The 16,634-nt window shown below is 38.7% G+C and overlaps 1 protein-coding gene across 1 annotated transcript in view; it reads right to left on the reverse strand.

The window, feature by feature from the left end:
• Positions 1-16,634, reverse strand: part of LOC100378314 (NACHT domain- and WD repeat-containing protein 1-like) — a 29,491-nt gene that overhangs the window by 2,566 nt on the left and 10,291 nt on the right. The window contains exons 8-15 of the mRNA XM_085497798.1: positions 8,426-8,671; positions 7,945-8,157; positions 7,482-7,848; positions 4,854-5,156; positions 4,315-4,534; positions 4,069-4,219; positions 3,732-3,906; positions 377-1,945 (exon numbers count right to left, since the gene is read on the reverse strand). Of these exons, the coding sequence (XP_085353924.1) occupies positions 377-1,945; positions 3,732-3,906; positions 4,069-4,219; positions 4,315-4,534; positions 4,854-5,156; positions 7,482-7,848; positions 7,945-8,157; positions 8,426-8,671 (3,244 nt within the window). The remainder of the gene's footprint in view (positions 1-376; positions 1,946-3,731; positions 3,907-4,068; positions 4,220-4,314; positions 4,535-4,853; positions 5,157-7,481; positions 7,849-7,944; positions 8,158-8,425; positions 8,672-16,634) is intronic.

Consider the following 16,634-nt stretch of genomic DNA (forward strand, 5'->3'; position numbering starts at 1 on the left):
CAGTCATAATTCAAGTCAAATGAAATGCAAAAATATCGAGAATATGAAAAAATATGGTTCGTCTTTAAAGCGTGTCATTGTTTACAAACAAGCGTCTACCCATGAGCCTTTGCATTTTCAGCGGTGTTGTTATCGTCGCTTGGGATTCAATTCCCGCGCGTGCGCAGGTGACTACCCTCCCGCTTTTATTGTTAGGTTTTTCCACAAAAAAAAGATTTCACAATTTCACGAAATAGGAAATAGCATTCGCTCAATTACAAAAGAAAAAAAAAACATTATTACGCATGCGTGTTGTGTATTTCTCATTTCATCATTGATAAAACTAGAGTAAACAACGACAAACCAGAAAACAATAATCTGATATCATGAGACGTACCCGTTTTCAAGTTCCATACCAACAGTCCTTTCTTCCTAGATTTCCCGTAGGTAATAAGTGACAGGTACATGCCATCCGATGAAATTGCGGAGTTATCCAGAGCAACTTTGCCCAACTTATTATCTATTCTAATCGAGTGACGTATCTGCCTCGTTTCCAGGTCCCATATATGAACACAATCGTATTGGCTTCTGAGCTGAGTTACTAGGATATTACCATCGCCATTGTCATTGACACGGAAATCAGAGATGACAGCACTATTAGCATGTGTCAACACATCACAGATTGTACCATCGGACATGTCATATATGTTTACCAGTGTCTGATCTTCTGATAGTGTCATTAACTTGCGATTATCTTCGATTACGGCTAACCAAGTTGTGTGATTTGGTATTTTCCCCTGAAATGTTAAAATAATGCATCCTTTCAAGACGTTCACGAGTTTCAGAGTCTTATCAACACTGGCAATAGCTGTCGATGCATTTAACATTTTCCAAAATACGGGCTTGCTAGAAACCGCTTTGAGTTTGGATAACGGACGCGATGTGCCCAAGTCCCATAACGTTACAATACTTCGGCCGTTTACCATACTGCCTACCGACATAGTAACTAGCTGGTCGTATCCTGCTGGACATAGAAGTTGCCTGATTTCCTCCGGTGCTTCACCCATGCATCGCGGTTCCTGGTGGGTGACGTGAACAGCCATTTTCCCGCGGGTGATATCCCAAACACGTACCAGCTTATCCGGGGATGTGCTGACAACTCGGGACATGTCTCTGCTTGCAATACGGTAAATAAAGTAAGGATGCTCCAGCATAACAGCTTTGGTCTCTTTCTCGAGGTCCCAGACAACAACTTTATCAAAACGGGTTACAAGAATGTATCGTCCATCGAACGTTGTGCAGAAACTAGCCGCTGCACCGTGCGCTCCCGTTATCCCGTCTAGGTCTACTATTACTTTGGTCAGCGTCTCTCCGTAATTAGAGTAAATATGAAAAATTGATCTAGTCTGATTACAAACAACCAGTTTGTTTGGAATCAACGCGATGCCACCGATAGTGGCGCTGTATCTTTTGTCATACTTTTCTTCAAAGATCACCTCCACTGTTGTCTTGGGTAAATCCGGTTTCGATAAATCAGCGACACGGACATGTTTTCGATCGAAATCTTGCGTTAAGAAATAAGCCACAATGTCACCACGAGCTTCAACTGTTGCAGAGGCCCCCATTGCATTCAAGAATTCGTCGACAATCTTTTGACTAATCGTCAACGTGTTCAAGTCGATCACCTCCAATTCGCATTGTTCTGGAATGATGAGATGACTTCCACCCTTGGCAATGGCAAAGGCAGTTGGGTAGCCCGATGTTGTTTCAAAAGATTTCAACAATGTCATTGTTTCTGTCTTAAACACCTTGACGTAACTTTGGCCGAAATCTAACGCTGATAACACGAACATGTCGTCGTGTTTGCAAAATCGTATCGTCTGTATAGTTTCGCCAACGTTTTCCATGTTCTTTAACAATACGCCTTCCTCGATGTCCCACAGCTTCACAGTCGCGTCGAATGATCCTGAATACGAGATACATGTTACACCATTACTACATTAGGTGTGATTTACAGTCAACGTGTACACACACGCGGGTCTCTGTTACACACGATATACCGTCCCACTACGTCGACGTCAGCCACTTGTAGGCTCGTTCGCAGTGGTCACCATCTCACGCATACAACCAAATAAATACATCAACCTTTTTCAGTATTTCCGCTGTTTTAAATCGAACATTTGCCTGTCATGTTGTGGGGTAATAAGTATATGTTTGATGGAAGATTTTGGTGAATATTAAACGACTGGCTTTGAACAAGGCAACAGATTGTATGAGGTACCTGGACAAACATTACCACGTGATACTGCAACCCCTAAGTCATTGGCTGCAAATGAGACAGAAGTGTGTGTGACGTACTCGGACAAATATTACCACGTGATACTGCAACCCCTAAGTCATTGGCTGCAAATGAGACAGAAGTGTGTATGACGTACTCGGACAAACATTACCACGTGATACTGCAACCCCTAAGTCATTGGCTGCAAATGAGACAGAAGTGTGTATGACGTAATCGGACAAACATTACCACGTGATACTGCAACGCCTAAGTCATTGGCTGCAAATGAGACAGAAGTGTGTATGACGTACTCGGACAAACATTACCACGTGATACTGCAACCCTTAAGTCATTGGCTGCAAATGAGACAGAAGTGTGTATGAGGTACTCGGATAAACATTACCACGTGATACTGCAACCCCAAAGTCATTGGCTGCAAATGAGACAGAAGTGTGTATGAGGTACCCGGACAAACATTACCACGTGATACTGCAACCCCTAAGTCATTGGCTGCAAACGAGACAGAAGTGTGTATGAGATACCCGGACAAACATTACCACGTAATACTTCAACCCCTAAGTCATTGGCTGCAAATGAGACAGAAGTGTGTATGACGTACTCGGACAAACAGTACCACGTGATACTGCAACCCCTAAGTCATTGGCTGCAAATGAGACAGAAGTGTGTATGAGGTACCCGGACAAACAATGCCACGTGATACTGCAACCCCAAGACTTTGCAATTGGCTGCAAACGAGACAGAAGTGTGTATGAGGTACCCGGACAAACATTACCACGTGATACTTCAACCCCTAAGTCATTGGCTGCAAACGAGACAGAAGTGTGTATGACGTACTCGGACAAACATTACCACGTGATACTGCAACCCCTAAGTCATTGGCTGCAAATGAGACAGAAGTGTGTATGACGTACTCAGACCAACATTACCACGTGATACTGTAACCCCTAAGTCATTGGCTGCAAATGAGACAGAAGTGTGTATAACGTACTCGGACAAACAATACCACGTGATACTGTAACCCCTAAGTCATTGGCTGCAAATGAGACAGAAGTGTGTATAACGTACTCGGACAAACATTACCATGTGATACTGCAACCCCTAAGTCATTGGCTGCAAATGAGACAGAAGTGTGTATGACGTACTCAGACCAACATTACCACGTGATACTGCAACCCCTAAGTCATTGGCTGCAAATGAGACAGAAGTGTGTATGACGTACTCCGACAAGCATTACCACGTGGTACTGCAACCCATATGTCATTGGCTGCAAATGAGACAGCAGATTCTCGATGACATTACTATAGTACTCGAGCAAAATTACCATGTAATACCCTAAGTCATTGATTGCGAACGAGACAGTAACTTGTATGGCATAATGGACACACAATACCACGACAATACTACTGCAACTCCGCAGTTGTATACTAGTAACACTCCTACAGAATCCACTTACCCGTCAATGCATATTTACCGCTTTCAGCTATGTCAAGCGCATATATTCGATGAGTATGGCCAGCTAACGAGTGAACCAACATTCCTCCGGGTCGTGTCAAGAATGCTGTCGTCGGTAAAAGGCACGGTTTATGTGGATTACGAGCGTTGTTAAGCAAATCCTCCAAGCCATCAAACTTGAAAAACAAAACAATTGATGAACAGTTAGGAGATTATTATTATTATTTTCTCCGCAATCTCGTTTGATTCAAATAGATGATTGGTACACCATATGCAATACATATAGTCAATGGATAGAATATCACACTACATGCAGATAATGAAAATTATATTCTCACCGACGATATCCTGCCCACAATCTGAGACGCGAGCTGGTCGGGGTTTTTCTCCAATGCATGATGCGCTAGTTGTAACAATTCTGCAACTGTGTTGATTTTCTCGTTTCCTGGATAAATCGAGCGGGCGAATTTAAAATCGTCAATAACCCGTCTGCAAGAGATGGAGTATGAAATGTTACGTACACATACTGGTAAACGGCCATGTTGGATTATAAATGATGATCATTATTCCAACAGAAAACTAACCTGACGGATGTTGCTGTCATCTTTGTCAGTAGCCAGGTGAAATTACACAAAACCTGAGTTTCTAGCTTGTCTTGTTGGTTGCTTCGTATCAGGTGGAATGGCAATTCGTTCATTTTACGTATGTTGTATGTGTGTTCATCAAACACGAGTGGCTGTGCTGCCACTAGACGATCTTTTTCTCCAGTTGTCCCATCCCTCGTTTTATATGGTTTTTTATTGCCTGATTAAATCAAAATACTGTGACATTGTTGCAAATAAAACAAACTTCTGTAACTGACTGATTAAAGGGCGGTGGTCGTCGCGCGGCGCGTGTTTGAATTTCACGTAAACAAACTATGTATTTTACACGCGTTGTGCACATCGCTATCTAACAGAATGCGGCGCGACGACCATCGCCCTTTAATCAATAGCTCAAACTGAATAAATGTAGTATTCAATACTTTGCGCATAATTGAAAATTCAATAGCTAATCTTTTCTAAATTTATGAATTTTTTTAAACACTAGAGTGAGTTACGAATAGACTTGACATGCCACTTACCGTTCGCCCATGCCCCCATAAAGTAATCCGACAGATTTGCATGAATTAAAGATTTTGGGTGGTGATCCCGGAGATACCGATCCCTGGCTGCTTCTGTGAACTGCCTGTGGTACCAATACAGAACACGGGCCCCGTCAGCACCTCTTTCAACAAAATAAGGCGCAAGGTCTGCCCGAACACGAATCCATAGCAACGGCGGAAGGCGCCGAATGGGAGGAGTCCAGTACTGAAAAACATCGTTCAATACATCGTCGTCACATGACAAGACATCTTCAAGTTCATTCTCAGTTAAGCCACTGCGACCTGGAGGCAGATAAATGTTAATCAATATATACTGTACTTCTTATAAAGTGCGCCCTCTAGTGACGACATGATTATATGACATAAATTGAAGCAAGGGTGTCGTTCACACCTGCAGTGACACAAGACAATGCGCATAATGCCTCCACCTGGAGTGATATAAGACAATGCACATACTGACCTCGCCTTCAGCGATATCAGCCAATGCACATACTAACCTCATCTGCAGTGATATAAGACAATGCACATATTGCCCTCGCCTTCAGCGATACCAGCCAATGCACATACTAACCTCACCTGCAGTGATATAAGCCAATGCACATACTACCCTCATCTGCAGTGATATAAGACAATGCACATACTGCCTTCGCCTTCAGCGATATAAGCCATAGCACACACTACTCTCATCTGCAGTGATATAATACAATGCACATACTAACCTCATCTGCAGTGATATGACAATGCACATACTGCCCTCGCCTTCAGCGATATAAGCCAATGCACATACTAACCTCATCTGCAGTGATATAAGACAATGCATATACTGCCCTCATCTGCAGTGATATAAGACAATGCACATATTGCCCTCGCATTCAGTGATATAAGCCATAGCACATACTAACCTCCATCTGCAGTGATATAAGACAATGCATATATTGCCCTCGCCTGCAGTGATATAAGACAATGCACATATTGCCCTTACCTGTAGTGATATAAGACAATGCACATACTGCCCTCGCCTTCAGCGATATAAGCCAATGCACATACTAACCTTATCTCCAGTGATATAGGACAATGCACATATTGCCCTCGCCTGCAGTGATATAAGACAATGCACACATTGCCCTTACCTGCAGTGATATAAGACAATGCACAACCCTCCCCCACCTGCAGTGAAATAGGACAATGCACATACCTCCCCCCCCCCACCTGCAGTGATATAGGACAATGCACATATTGCCCTCACTGCAGTGATATAAGACAATGCACATATTGCCCTCACCTGCTATGGTATAAGACAATGCACATAATGCTCTCACTGCAGTGATATAAGGAAATGCACATACTAACCTCACCTGCAGTGATATAAGCCAATGCACATACTACCCTCATCTGCAGTGATATAAGACGATGCACATACTGCCTTGGCTTCAGCGATATAAGCCATAGCACACACTAACCTCATCTGCAGTGATATAAGACAATGCACATACTAACTTCATCTGCAGTGATATGACAATGCACATACTTCCCTCGCCTTCAGCGATATAAGCCAATGCACATACTAACCTCATCTGCAGTGATATAAGACAATGCATATACTGCCCTCGCATTCAGTGATATAAGCCATTGCACATACTAACCTCATCTGCAGTGATATAAGACAATGTACACATTGTCCTTACCTGTAGTGATATAAGACAATGCACATACTGCCCTTGCCTTCAGCGATATAAGCCAATGCATATACTAACCTCATCTGCAGTGATATAGGACAATGCACTTATTGCCCACGCCTGCAGTGATACAAAACAATGCACACATTGCCCTTACCTGCAGTGATATAAGACAATGCACATACTAACTTCATCTGCAGTAATACAAGACAATGCACAACCCTCCCCACCTGCAGTGAAATAGGACAATGCACATATTGCCCTCACTGCAGTGATATAAGACAATGCACATATTGACCTCACCTGCTATGGTATAAGACAATGCACATAATGCCCTCACTGCAGTGATATAAGGAAATGCACATACTGTCCTCACCTGCAGTGATATAAGACAATGCACATATTGCCCTCACCTGCCTGTGGTATAAGGCAATGCACATATTGCCCTCACTTGCTGTGATATAAGACAATGCATATATTGCCCTCACTGCAGTGATATAAGGAAATGCACACACTGTCCTCGCCTGCAGTGATATAAGACAATGCACATATTGCCCTAACCTGCTGTTATATAAGACAATGCACATATTGCCCTCACCTGCTGTGATATAAGACAATGCACATATTGCCCTCACCTGCCTGTGGTATAAGGCAATGCACATATTGCCCTCACTTGCTGTGATATAAGACAATGCATATATTGCCCTCACTGCAGTGATATAAGGAAATGCACACACTGTCCTCACCTGCAGTGATATAAGACAATGCACATATTGCCCTCACCTGCCTGTGGTATAAGGCAATGCACATATTGCCCTCACTTGCTGTGATATAAGACAATGCACATATTGCCCTCACTGCAGTGATATAATACAATGCACATATTTCCCTCACCTGCTGTGATATAAGACAATGCACATATTGCCCTTACCTGCAGTGATATAAGACAATGCACGACTAACGAGCATTTCGCCGTGACTTCGTTCAACGGTTTCAAACAAAGCTGATATCACTCGTCTAACCGGGGAGTCACTCTCGTTCGTTGCCTCCCTGTAAATAGCTTGGTATATGATAGTTTGTTGAGGATTCGTGTATGAGGCCCATTGGCAGGCAACGTCAAATGATATCTTCAAAAACAACGGAAGTGGACATTTTTGGAAAGCACCAATCAGAACGTTCGTTTGTGCTTCTGTTAAAGTTCGATTTCTGCTGGACAGCCATTTGGTAAGTATCACTTTCACGTCATCATTCTTCATCTTGGGAACTTCGAGAAAAATATCATCATTCCATAAGTTAGCCTAAAACAGACAAAAAATATTGAAAAAAATGAATCTAAAAGTCGACAACGCTATAAATTTCTCAATCGGTCGATAACATCGACCATTATTTTATACCTTCAGTGTCGGATAGCATTCGTATTTATCGTCCACTAGCGTCGACACTACGAGTCGCACATTGTCAGGTAATGTGGTTGGTAGCCATAGCAACTGGTGTGCACCGTCATCCGAATCGAATTGGTCGAGTGAATCCAAAAACAATACGAGTGGCATCTGTGGCGTGGCATTCTCTAATCGTTGTTTCAGGTCCTTTGTAAGATCTCTCAAATCCTACCAAGAGAACATGATCTTGTTATTTGAATGTAAAACTGGTTAGCGTAGTGTATTTACGTCGCACGGGTCCTATATCTAACACAAAGCGTCCAGGCGATTGTAGCGCCTACGTAAGTAGTTTCTTAGGCCATCTTTTAGGGATATCTATTTTTTTATAAATTAGGTAGCGTACCTAGCGAAAACAGTTTCGCAGTCGGTCTGAGAAACATGTGTAATTGACGCTTCCACAATAGCACAAAGTTAAGGGGTCTTAAATGATGCATACCTCTGACACTGGCGTCTCATCTCCGTACACCTGCGTTATTTGGCTGGATATACTATAGAGCAAAGGTCTTAATGTCGTACTAAACGGCGTCGTTCCGATAAATCGGAGTACTACCACTGTGTCGTTGGATAGCCAGTCACGCGTTGAATGCGCTGCCATGGCGACCAGTGATGTTTTCCCGCATCCTGATTCTCCATGTATCACGAACGGAGTTGATTCGCTTCCCTGAATATATGATTGGATTTTCTGAGAAGACAAAGTAACATTGTTTGACAGTAAACATAACAGCATTCATTAGACGACATGAAGTAACTCGTACATACGCATGCGTCCGGATTTATCGATACGTATCAGTATTCGAAGCGCAGATATGATAAAAAAAATTATGCATATTCTAAACATGCTCATTGATATTCAAAGTCATGCATATTATGCCAGTAGTTAAGGTCGTATTATAGGTACGACCATGAGGGCGCTGTTCATGCTCGGATGCGATGACGTCATACGGGGAGGGATGACGTCACAATGGGAGGCCGTGCATAGCTTAGCATAAATAATGACGTCACAATGGGAATTCGTGCATAAATTAGCATAAATGAGCGTCCATGGCCGTAAAGGGGATAATTTGAATGAGGATGACGTCACAATGGGATATTTTAATACATTTGCATAAATTACCATCAATTTTTTTTAATTATTTTTTTTAATTATTTTTAATTATTTTTTAATTATTTTTTAATTGGACAGGCGTGGACGAAAGATTTTTCATGAGGATGACGTCACAATGGGATATTGTGAATACATTTGCATACATAAAATTGATGTGAATACGAGGTCGTGTCGAGGTCATCGTGAATACATTTGCATAAATTACCATCATTTTTTTAATTATTTTTTTTTAATTATTTTTAATTATTTTTAATTATTTTTAATTGGACAGGCGTGGACGAAAGATTTTTCAGAATGTGTCATAGAGGGCGCTCTCTCTCACACACACACACTAATAAATACACGGCATTTTTGAAAACTAACGGAGTTTAGGGCTAATCTGCACTGGCTCGGAAGGTTGTAAATGATTAGCTAGTTTGAATTTCTAATTTGCATAACATTACTGAGAATGAACGTGCATTCAACGCCACAAGTCTTTTGTTTTTTTAGCCAATCAGAATTCATCTTCCGAGCCAGTGCAGATCAGCAGGGAGTTTATTGCACAAAAAAAGTAAACAAGAATGAAATATTGACATGGAGTATACAGTCATGGCGTGGTTGAGTATTTTTTTTAACGCCACGAAAAAAACATACGATGTGAGTAAGGAAAATAGTTGCGTAGCGTATAAATGTTTAGCATGATTAAATATTTCTTAACACCTCGAAAAATACATGTAAATGTGCGGCGTGGTTAAATTCATTTTTCACGTCACGAGAAATACGAGTACATAAACGATTCGATTAAATACACGGAAGAGTTAAAAGTCAATAATTATACAGTAAACAGTGAACAATAAAAATAATTCATTCTATATATACATATGTTGTTCATCGTTTATATTTTCTTACCTCATATTTGCTTTGTTTTGTTTGAGTAAATTATTTTTAACGACACGAAAAAATACGAGTACATAAACGATTCGATTAAAAACACATAAAAGGGAAACGTCAATAATAGTAAACAGTGAACAATAAATAATAATTCATATTATATATACATGTTCATTTTTACATTTCTTACATCCTTTCAATGAGTCAAGCAGTCTGTACATTTTTTTTATTCCATCGTTCCAATCAGAATCGCTCATCTGTCGTAGAAGAAAAAAAGAGAGAGAGAGAGAGAATAATATTAAAAACCAATAGTCACCCCATAAAACTGCGGTAATAAACCCCGCTAAAATGCAAAGTATGCAAAATCGGTTGATCGACGTACAGTTTGTTTTTTTCAAAAATGGTGGACTACGCTACGATGAGTTAAAATATATATTACCTGATCGTTTCACAGAATAACGTTTGACATACATAATCATCACACGGAATGAGTTTACGGTGTAACGTAGCGATTTTCGTTTTTCCCTTGGCGAAGAAGATATGTCCTCGCCTTCTTGCCGAAGATTCAAAGGCGGTAGACCAAGTTTGACCTTCTGTGAAAGGTCATCTCATGGATATCTACACAACGAGTCATACACGACGTATTGGCTACACATTGCTTGAAATCAAAGTATTTGATGATTGTAGATCCACGTACGAGAAATCTCTTAAATTATGTGACATGACTACCGTACGAGTCAAAATAATCTTCGTGGTAAGGTATTTCAGACAGAAAGTGGCCCAATGCGTTCCACCCGCGAACATCAACGGTGTTTGATACGAGCGATGTGTATTATTCCGAAGCACTGTCCGTGAATGCCAGTTTGAACTCAATCACAAGATTAAGTGTGAGCGCATAGGATTATTGATAAATCGTTTGTCATAAGTGTTCCTAATGTGAAATAGACCTCCCACGTAGATGATAAACAACAGATGTTGGTGTATTTGTATATTCATGTTATCTAAAACATGAACACTCGCAAACAGCCTGAGGGATAGGGTTTCAAGTTGAAAGCATTACCCCTATACCTGCGTGTATGGGATAATGATAACAGGACGGGAAACACGGGGTCAACTTGATTCGGTCAACGTGAATCAGTATGGTTCTTGTCCATCACCAATTCACTTTTCTGAAAAGGCACACCCCCACAGAGTGTAATGGCATTCCACAGCTACCATCCAAGTGCTACAATTGATTTACTCATTACAGTAGCGTTAATTTGGATTAGCGTTAATTTGGATTAGCGCTTCCTTCTCATCACTTTTCTCATCACAGTGACGTCTTGCGTAGTTACATAGTGTCTTCACATACGCGCTAAAGATTCCTGACCTGACACCATTCAGTTACTCTGATCGTTTTTGTATCATTTTTGAAGGTTTATTTTACAACGACTGGAAAACCGACTGAAAATTCTAGAAGAGGCAAGAACGAACGTTACATTTGAATGGTCAAATGACAAGGGGCTGACCCCGCTTGAATGCGCAACAGAATGTATTAAATACAACCATATTCAATATTTCGCTTTTTTAGTGTTGACCCATTTAAACGACAGAACCAGTCTCGAAACACTGAAAGCCATAGCGGATGCTTCAAAAAACGAATTTCTCTTCCAATGGCTCGAAACCAAATTAAATGAAGCACTATGATTCTTCACAAATTACGATGACATCCTTCACAGCCTGGCAAAAGAAATCACTCAACTAACCTCACCACCAGATTCGAATTTCCATGATCAACGATCAACGACGAAAAAAATTAACCATTGAGGTAACAGGCTTCGCTACAGAGAAACAATGGAAGTTACTAGCTCGCCAAATTGAATACTTTGAAACGGGACATCTAGCCGATCATCATCGAGACATCGACTCAGAGACTGTACGCCTCAGCAAAACAACCGATTGATGAATTCGTGGACTCAAATTCTAACAAGAACAATTCTGACATAATACATAAACTACGCTCCTTGCAAGAACATGTGGACATGAACACGACATTTCTACCCACAAGATGAAGGACATAATTTTAGTATATCTGTTAATTACTTTACGATTGGAAACTGTCGATAGAACACATTTTTATGAATGAATTGGTTTTCCGATTTGAAAATCATTGAGTAGGTATTCATGCATTAATTAATTAATAATGATCAGTCCATTGAATTTGTGTCTCACCCCCAAAAAAAATCAGAACAGCATTACTAGACATCTCCATATTATCCAAATTTCGAAATTATACATATTTTAATATTAAATTTACTATTTTTTTACCATCAAACTACTGAATCACTGTACATATAATATACTATACGTATACCATTGACAAATTCAGACTCCGCTTATAAATTATACTCGATTATGTTTTTACCAATCATTACCCCGCCCATCATTCATGATTCGATTGACCACGTTCTGAATAATTCGTACACACAGATAAACGGATTTTTGCAATATACATGACTTCTTGTTTTCACTCCAAAACTTACTGCTTATTTGATCCCTCAATCAAAAGCTGTTTTACTTGGGATTGACCAAGAGTGTATTTCCACGTTAAACTGATGTGACGACATGTCGGTCATCAACGATTTCATAAAGGGTGACTGTCGAAAAGTGGGACACCAATAATTTATAATAATTAGTTATACTGGAGAGAATAGATGACATTGTTTAATATTATAGAGATGTTGCGTAGTTCGTTCTTTGACGGTAAGCACGTACGCATACCATACACGTTGTATGCTAATTCATGTTAAATACAATGCGCTAAGTTTTGATTATTCCCAAGATGTACAGAGAGCACTCGCTTATCCATTAGACAGATTCCACTATACAATTACATGTATAATATCCTGACCGCATTGTTTACACTCTCGTAAATCGACTGTTTGACGTGACTGGGGCACCGGTGGACGAGGAATGCGTGCGTGCACATTACATTTCGTCAACACTTTCATTCATAATAGTATCACTTGCAATATGGCGTAATATCAATCGACGATCCTCAAAATACTGTATGTATGTATGCACGTTGTAGTTCGAATGATTAGATATTTCTTTTATTTTGCCATTTTTGTCGATTCTTTCATTATGAACAGTGTTGACTTGCTCTCGAAATAAATACTTTTACACCGATGTTACCGTTTGTAATGTTTATAAGTGTATACGTGAAAGATATTCGCCTTTGAAATAATAATTGAAGACACAACTATATAGTGTTCAAATCAGCTGGGTGTTATTATTGAAGTAACGCACGACGCGTGATATTGTTGTAATGGGGTCTGATCGCGTTCCATAACTCCTGAATAATGCCATGAATCAAATTGTCCTAACAACATGGTAAACACGGGTCAGCAATAAGTAGCTATTTTATCGGTGAGGAAAGATCTGCTTCTTGATTGCGATTATGATTATGTCTAATATAATGTATAATAATCTATTACTCTACGTACACAACTTGAAGTGGGCTTTTCAATTCAACTCACTGCGGCCGTACACAACATGGCTAGTTCCCCCTTCGAAAGAGTGCGTGCGTGTGTTGCAACGCTATCTGTGACCACTGAGCTTTTCAAATATTTACAAAGCACGATGTGATAACTGAGGTGGTAAACTGACCATGATGTCAATATCCAACCATCTAATTTGCACAATAACAATTAAAATTGAAACCGTATTCATGCGTGGGATCTTGGTTGGAAATACAACGAAGTAACAAAAAACCAGCAAAGTGTAACAATAATAAAATCACAAACAAGTGAATGTAAAGCAAAACAAAAAAAAAATATTTGGTGTTTGGTTTAGGCATTTGGCATTTTAGGATTTTTTTTTTCTTATCGTGCCCTGAATCAGATGTGGACGAATGTTCCTAGCTCAATGATTGTTTTGTCATTTTAACTTTTTAGTATACCTGTTAGGTGTTCATCATCTGTCCTAAAGTTGATTTTATTGTATTTAATATTTTAATCATGATTTTTTTTTTGTTTCTTATTGTATAGATTACAATTGAGAAGATATTTTTTTTCGTTCTCAATTTTCTAGTTGTCACAAACTGAGCAAATTCAGTCTTCAGCTATAAGATTATATACAATAAAGTAACAAAAATAAGCAATGTGTAACAATAATAAAATCACAAACATTTGAATGTAAAGAAAAACAAAATTATTTTGTGGTTGGTTTAGGCATCTGGTATTTTAGTTTTTTTCTTGTCGTAACCTGAAACAGATGTAGACGAAGTTTCCTAGCTCAATGATTATTTTGTCATTTTAACTTCTTAGTATATCTGTTAGGTGTTCATCGTCCGTCCTAAAGTTGATTTTATTGTATTTAATATTTTAATCATGATTATTTCGTTCCTCCAAGTATAGATTACAATTGAGAAGTTGTTTTTCGTTCTCAATTTTCTAGTTGTCACAAACTGGGCAAATTTAGTCTTCAGCTATAAAGTTATTATATCTACCCCCTTTCCATTTGAAGGGTATGAGCCTTTATTCCGAGTTTCGCCTTAGCGCAGCACTATGTTTTAGATTTTTTATTGTGGTGAGATATTTTTTATATGCAAATTCTGTTTTAATTTTCTGTAGGTTCGTAACTTGTTTTTATGATGTGTACTTTTATTTGCATCATGTAATGTTTCTGTGCTATGAATTTCTAAAGGATTGTTCGAATTACCTGTCAATGTTTCAATGATTTTCTTTTTTGTCATCCTGAGATTTATGTGTATTCCAAAATATTTTTTTTCCATAGTCAAATTGTCTAAAATCTGATTCATGTCTTTTACAAGGATATTTTCTCAACTCTAACAGGCTTGCCAAATTTCTTGGTTTGCTATTTACTTTGATTCATGTCTTTTACCCAGTTGTCTTTTCCCTTTTCGTCAATATGTATTCCAAGTTTGTGAGCTTCGTGAACTAGCGAGTTCGAGTTAGAATTATTTATTTTGATCCAATATTTCAATCTAGTTGCTATGGGGGAGGATATTTTCCCAACTCTAGCAGGCTAGCGAAATTTCTTGCTTTGCTATTTAATTTTAGAAGGTATTTGCAGTAATATATTTTCATTTTTTTTTCCATTGGTCTTTTGATTGGAAAAACAAAACAAAAACAAAATGTATACTTTTTATATACTCAATTTCAATTACTCAGTTTTTAATCTATTCTTTTTGATTATTTACTCATTAGTAGATTTCCCCTTCTTTGTGTAATAAACTCCGTTAGTTTTCAAAATGACGTGTATTTATTAGAGTGTGCGTGTGTGTGTGTGTGTGTGTGTGTGTGTGTGTGTGTGTGAGCGCCCTCTACGATGCATTCTGAAAATCTTTCGTCCACGCCTGTCCAATTAAAAATAATTAAAACATCCAATTAAAATAAAAGGATGGTAATTTATGCACGCCTGTCCAATTAAAAAATAATTAAAACATCCAATTAAAAAATAATAAAAAAAAAAATTGATGGTAATTTATGCAAATGTATTCACGATGACCTCGACACGACCTCGTATTCACATCAATTTTATGTATGCAAATGTATTCACAATATCCCATTGTGACGTCATCCTCATTTAAATGAACTCTTCACATCCATTTATGCTAATTTATGCACGAAATCCTATTGTGACGTCATCATTTACGCTAATCTATGCTTACATCCATTTATGCTAATTTATGTACGAAATCTTATTGTGACGTCATCATTTATGCTAATATATGCTTCCACCTCGGTACGACCATGAGGGCGCTGTTCATATTGGGATGCGATGACGTCATACTTGGAAGCATATATTAGCATAAATGATGACGTCACAATAGGATTTCGTACATAAATTAGCATAAATGGATGTAAGCATAGATTAGCGTAAATGATGACGTCACAATATGATTTCGTGCATAAATTAGCATAAATGGATGTGAAGGGTTCATTTGAATGAGGATGACGTCACAATGGGATATTGTGAATACATTTGCATACATAAAATTGATGTGAATACGAGGTCGTGTCGAGGTCATCGTGAATACATTTGCATAAATTACCATCAATTTTTTTTTTTTATTATTTTTTAATTGGATGTTTTAATTATTTTTTAATTGGACAGGCGTGCATAAATTACCATCATTTTTTTTTAATTGGATGTTTTAATTATTTTTAATTGGACAGGCGTGGACGAAAGATTTTCAGAATGTATCGTAGAGGGCGCTCACACACACACACACACACACACACACGCACACTCTAATAAATACACGTCATTTTGAAAACTAACGGAGTTTATTACACAAAGAAGGGGAAATCTACTAATGAGTAAATAATCAAAAAGAATAGATTAAAAACTGAGTAATTGAAATTGAGTATATAAAAAGTATACATTTTGTTTTTGTTTTGTTTTTCCAATCAAAAGACCAATGGAAAAAAAAATGAAAATATATTACTGCAAATACCTTCTAAAATTAAATAGCAAAGCAAGAAATTTCGCTAGCCTGCTAGAGTTGGGAAAATATCCTCCCCCATAGCAACTAGATTGAAATATTGGATCAAAATAAATAATTCTAACTCGAACTCGCTAGTTCACGAAGCTCACAAACTTGGAATACATATTGACGAAAAGGGAAAAGACAACTGGGTAAAAGACATGAATCAAAGTAAAT

Source organism: Saccoglossus kowalevskii, chromosome 4 (assembly GCF_978046115.1).
Source record: "Saccoglossus kowalevskii chromosome 4, keSacKowa6.1, whole genome shotgun sequence".
Classification (NCBI taxonomy): domain Eukaryota; kingdom Metazoa; phylum Hemichordata; class Enteropneusta; family Harrimaniidae; genus Saccoglossus; species Saccoglossus kowalevskii.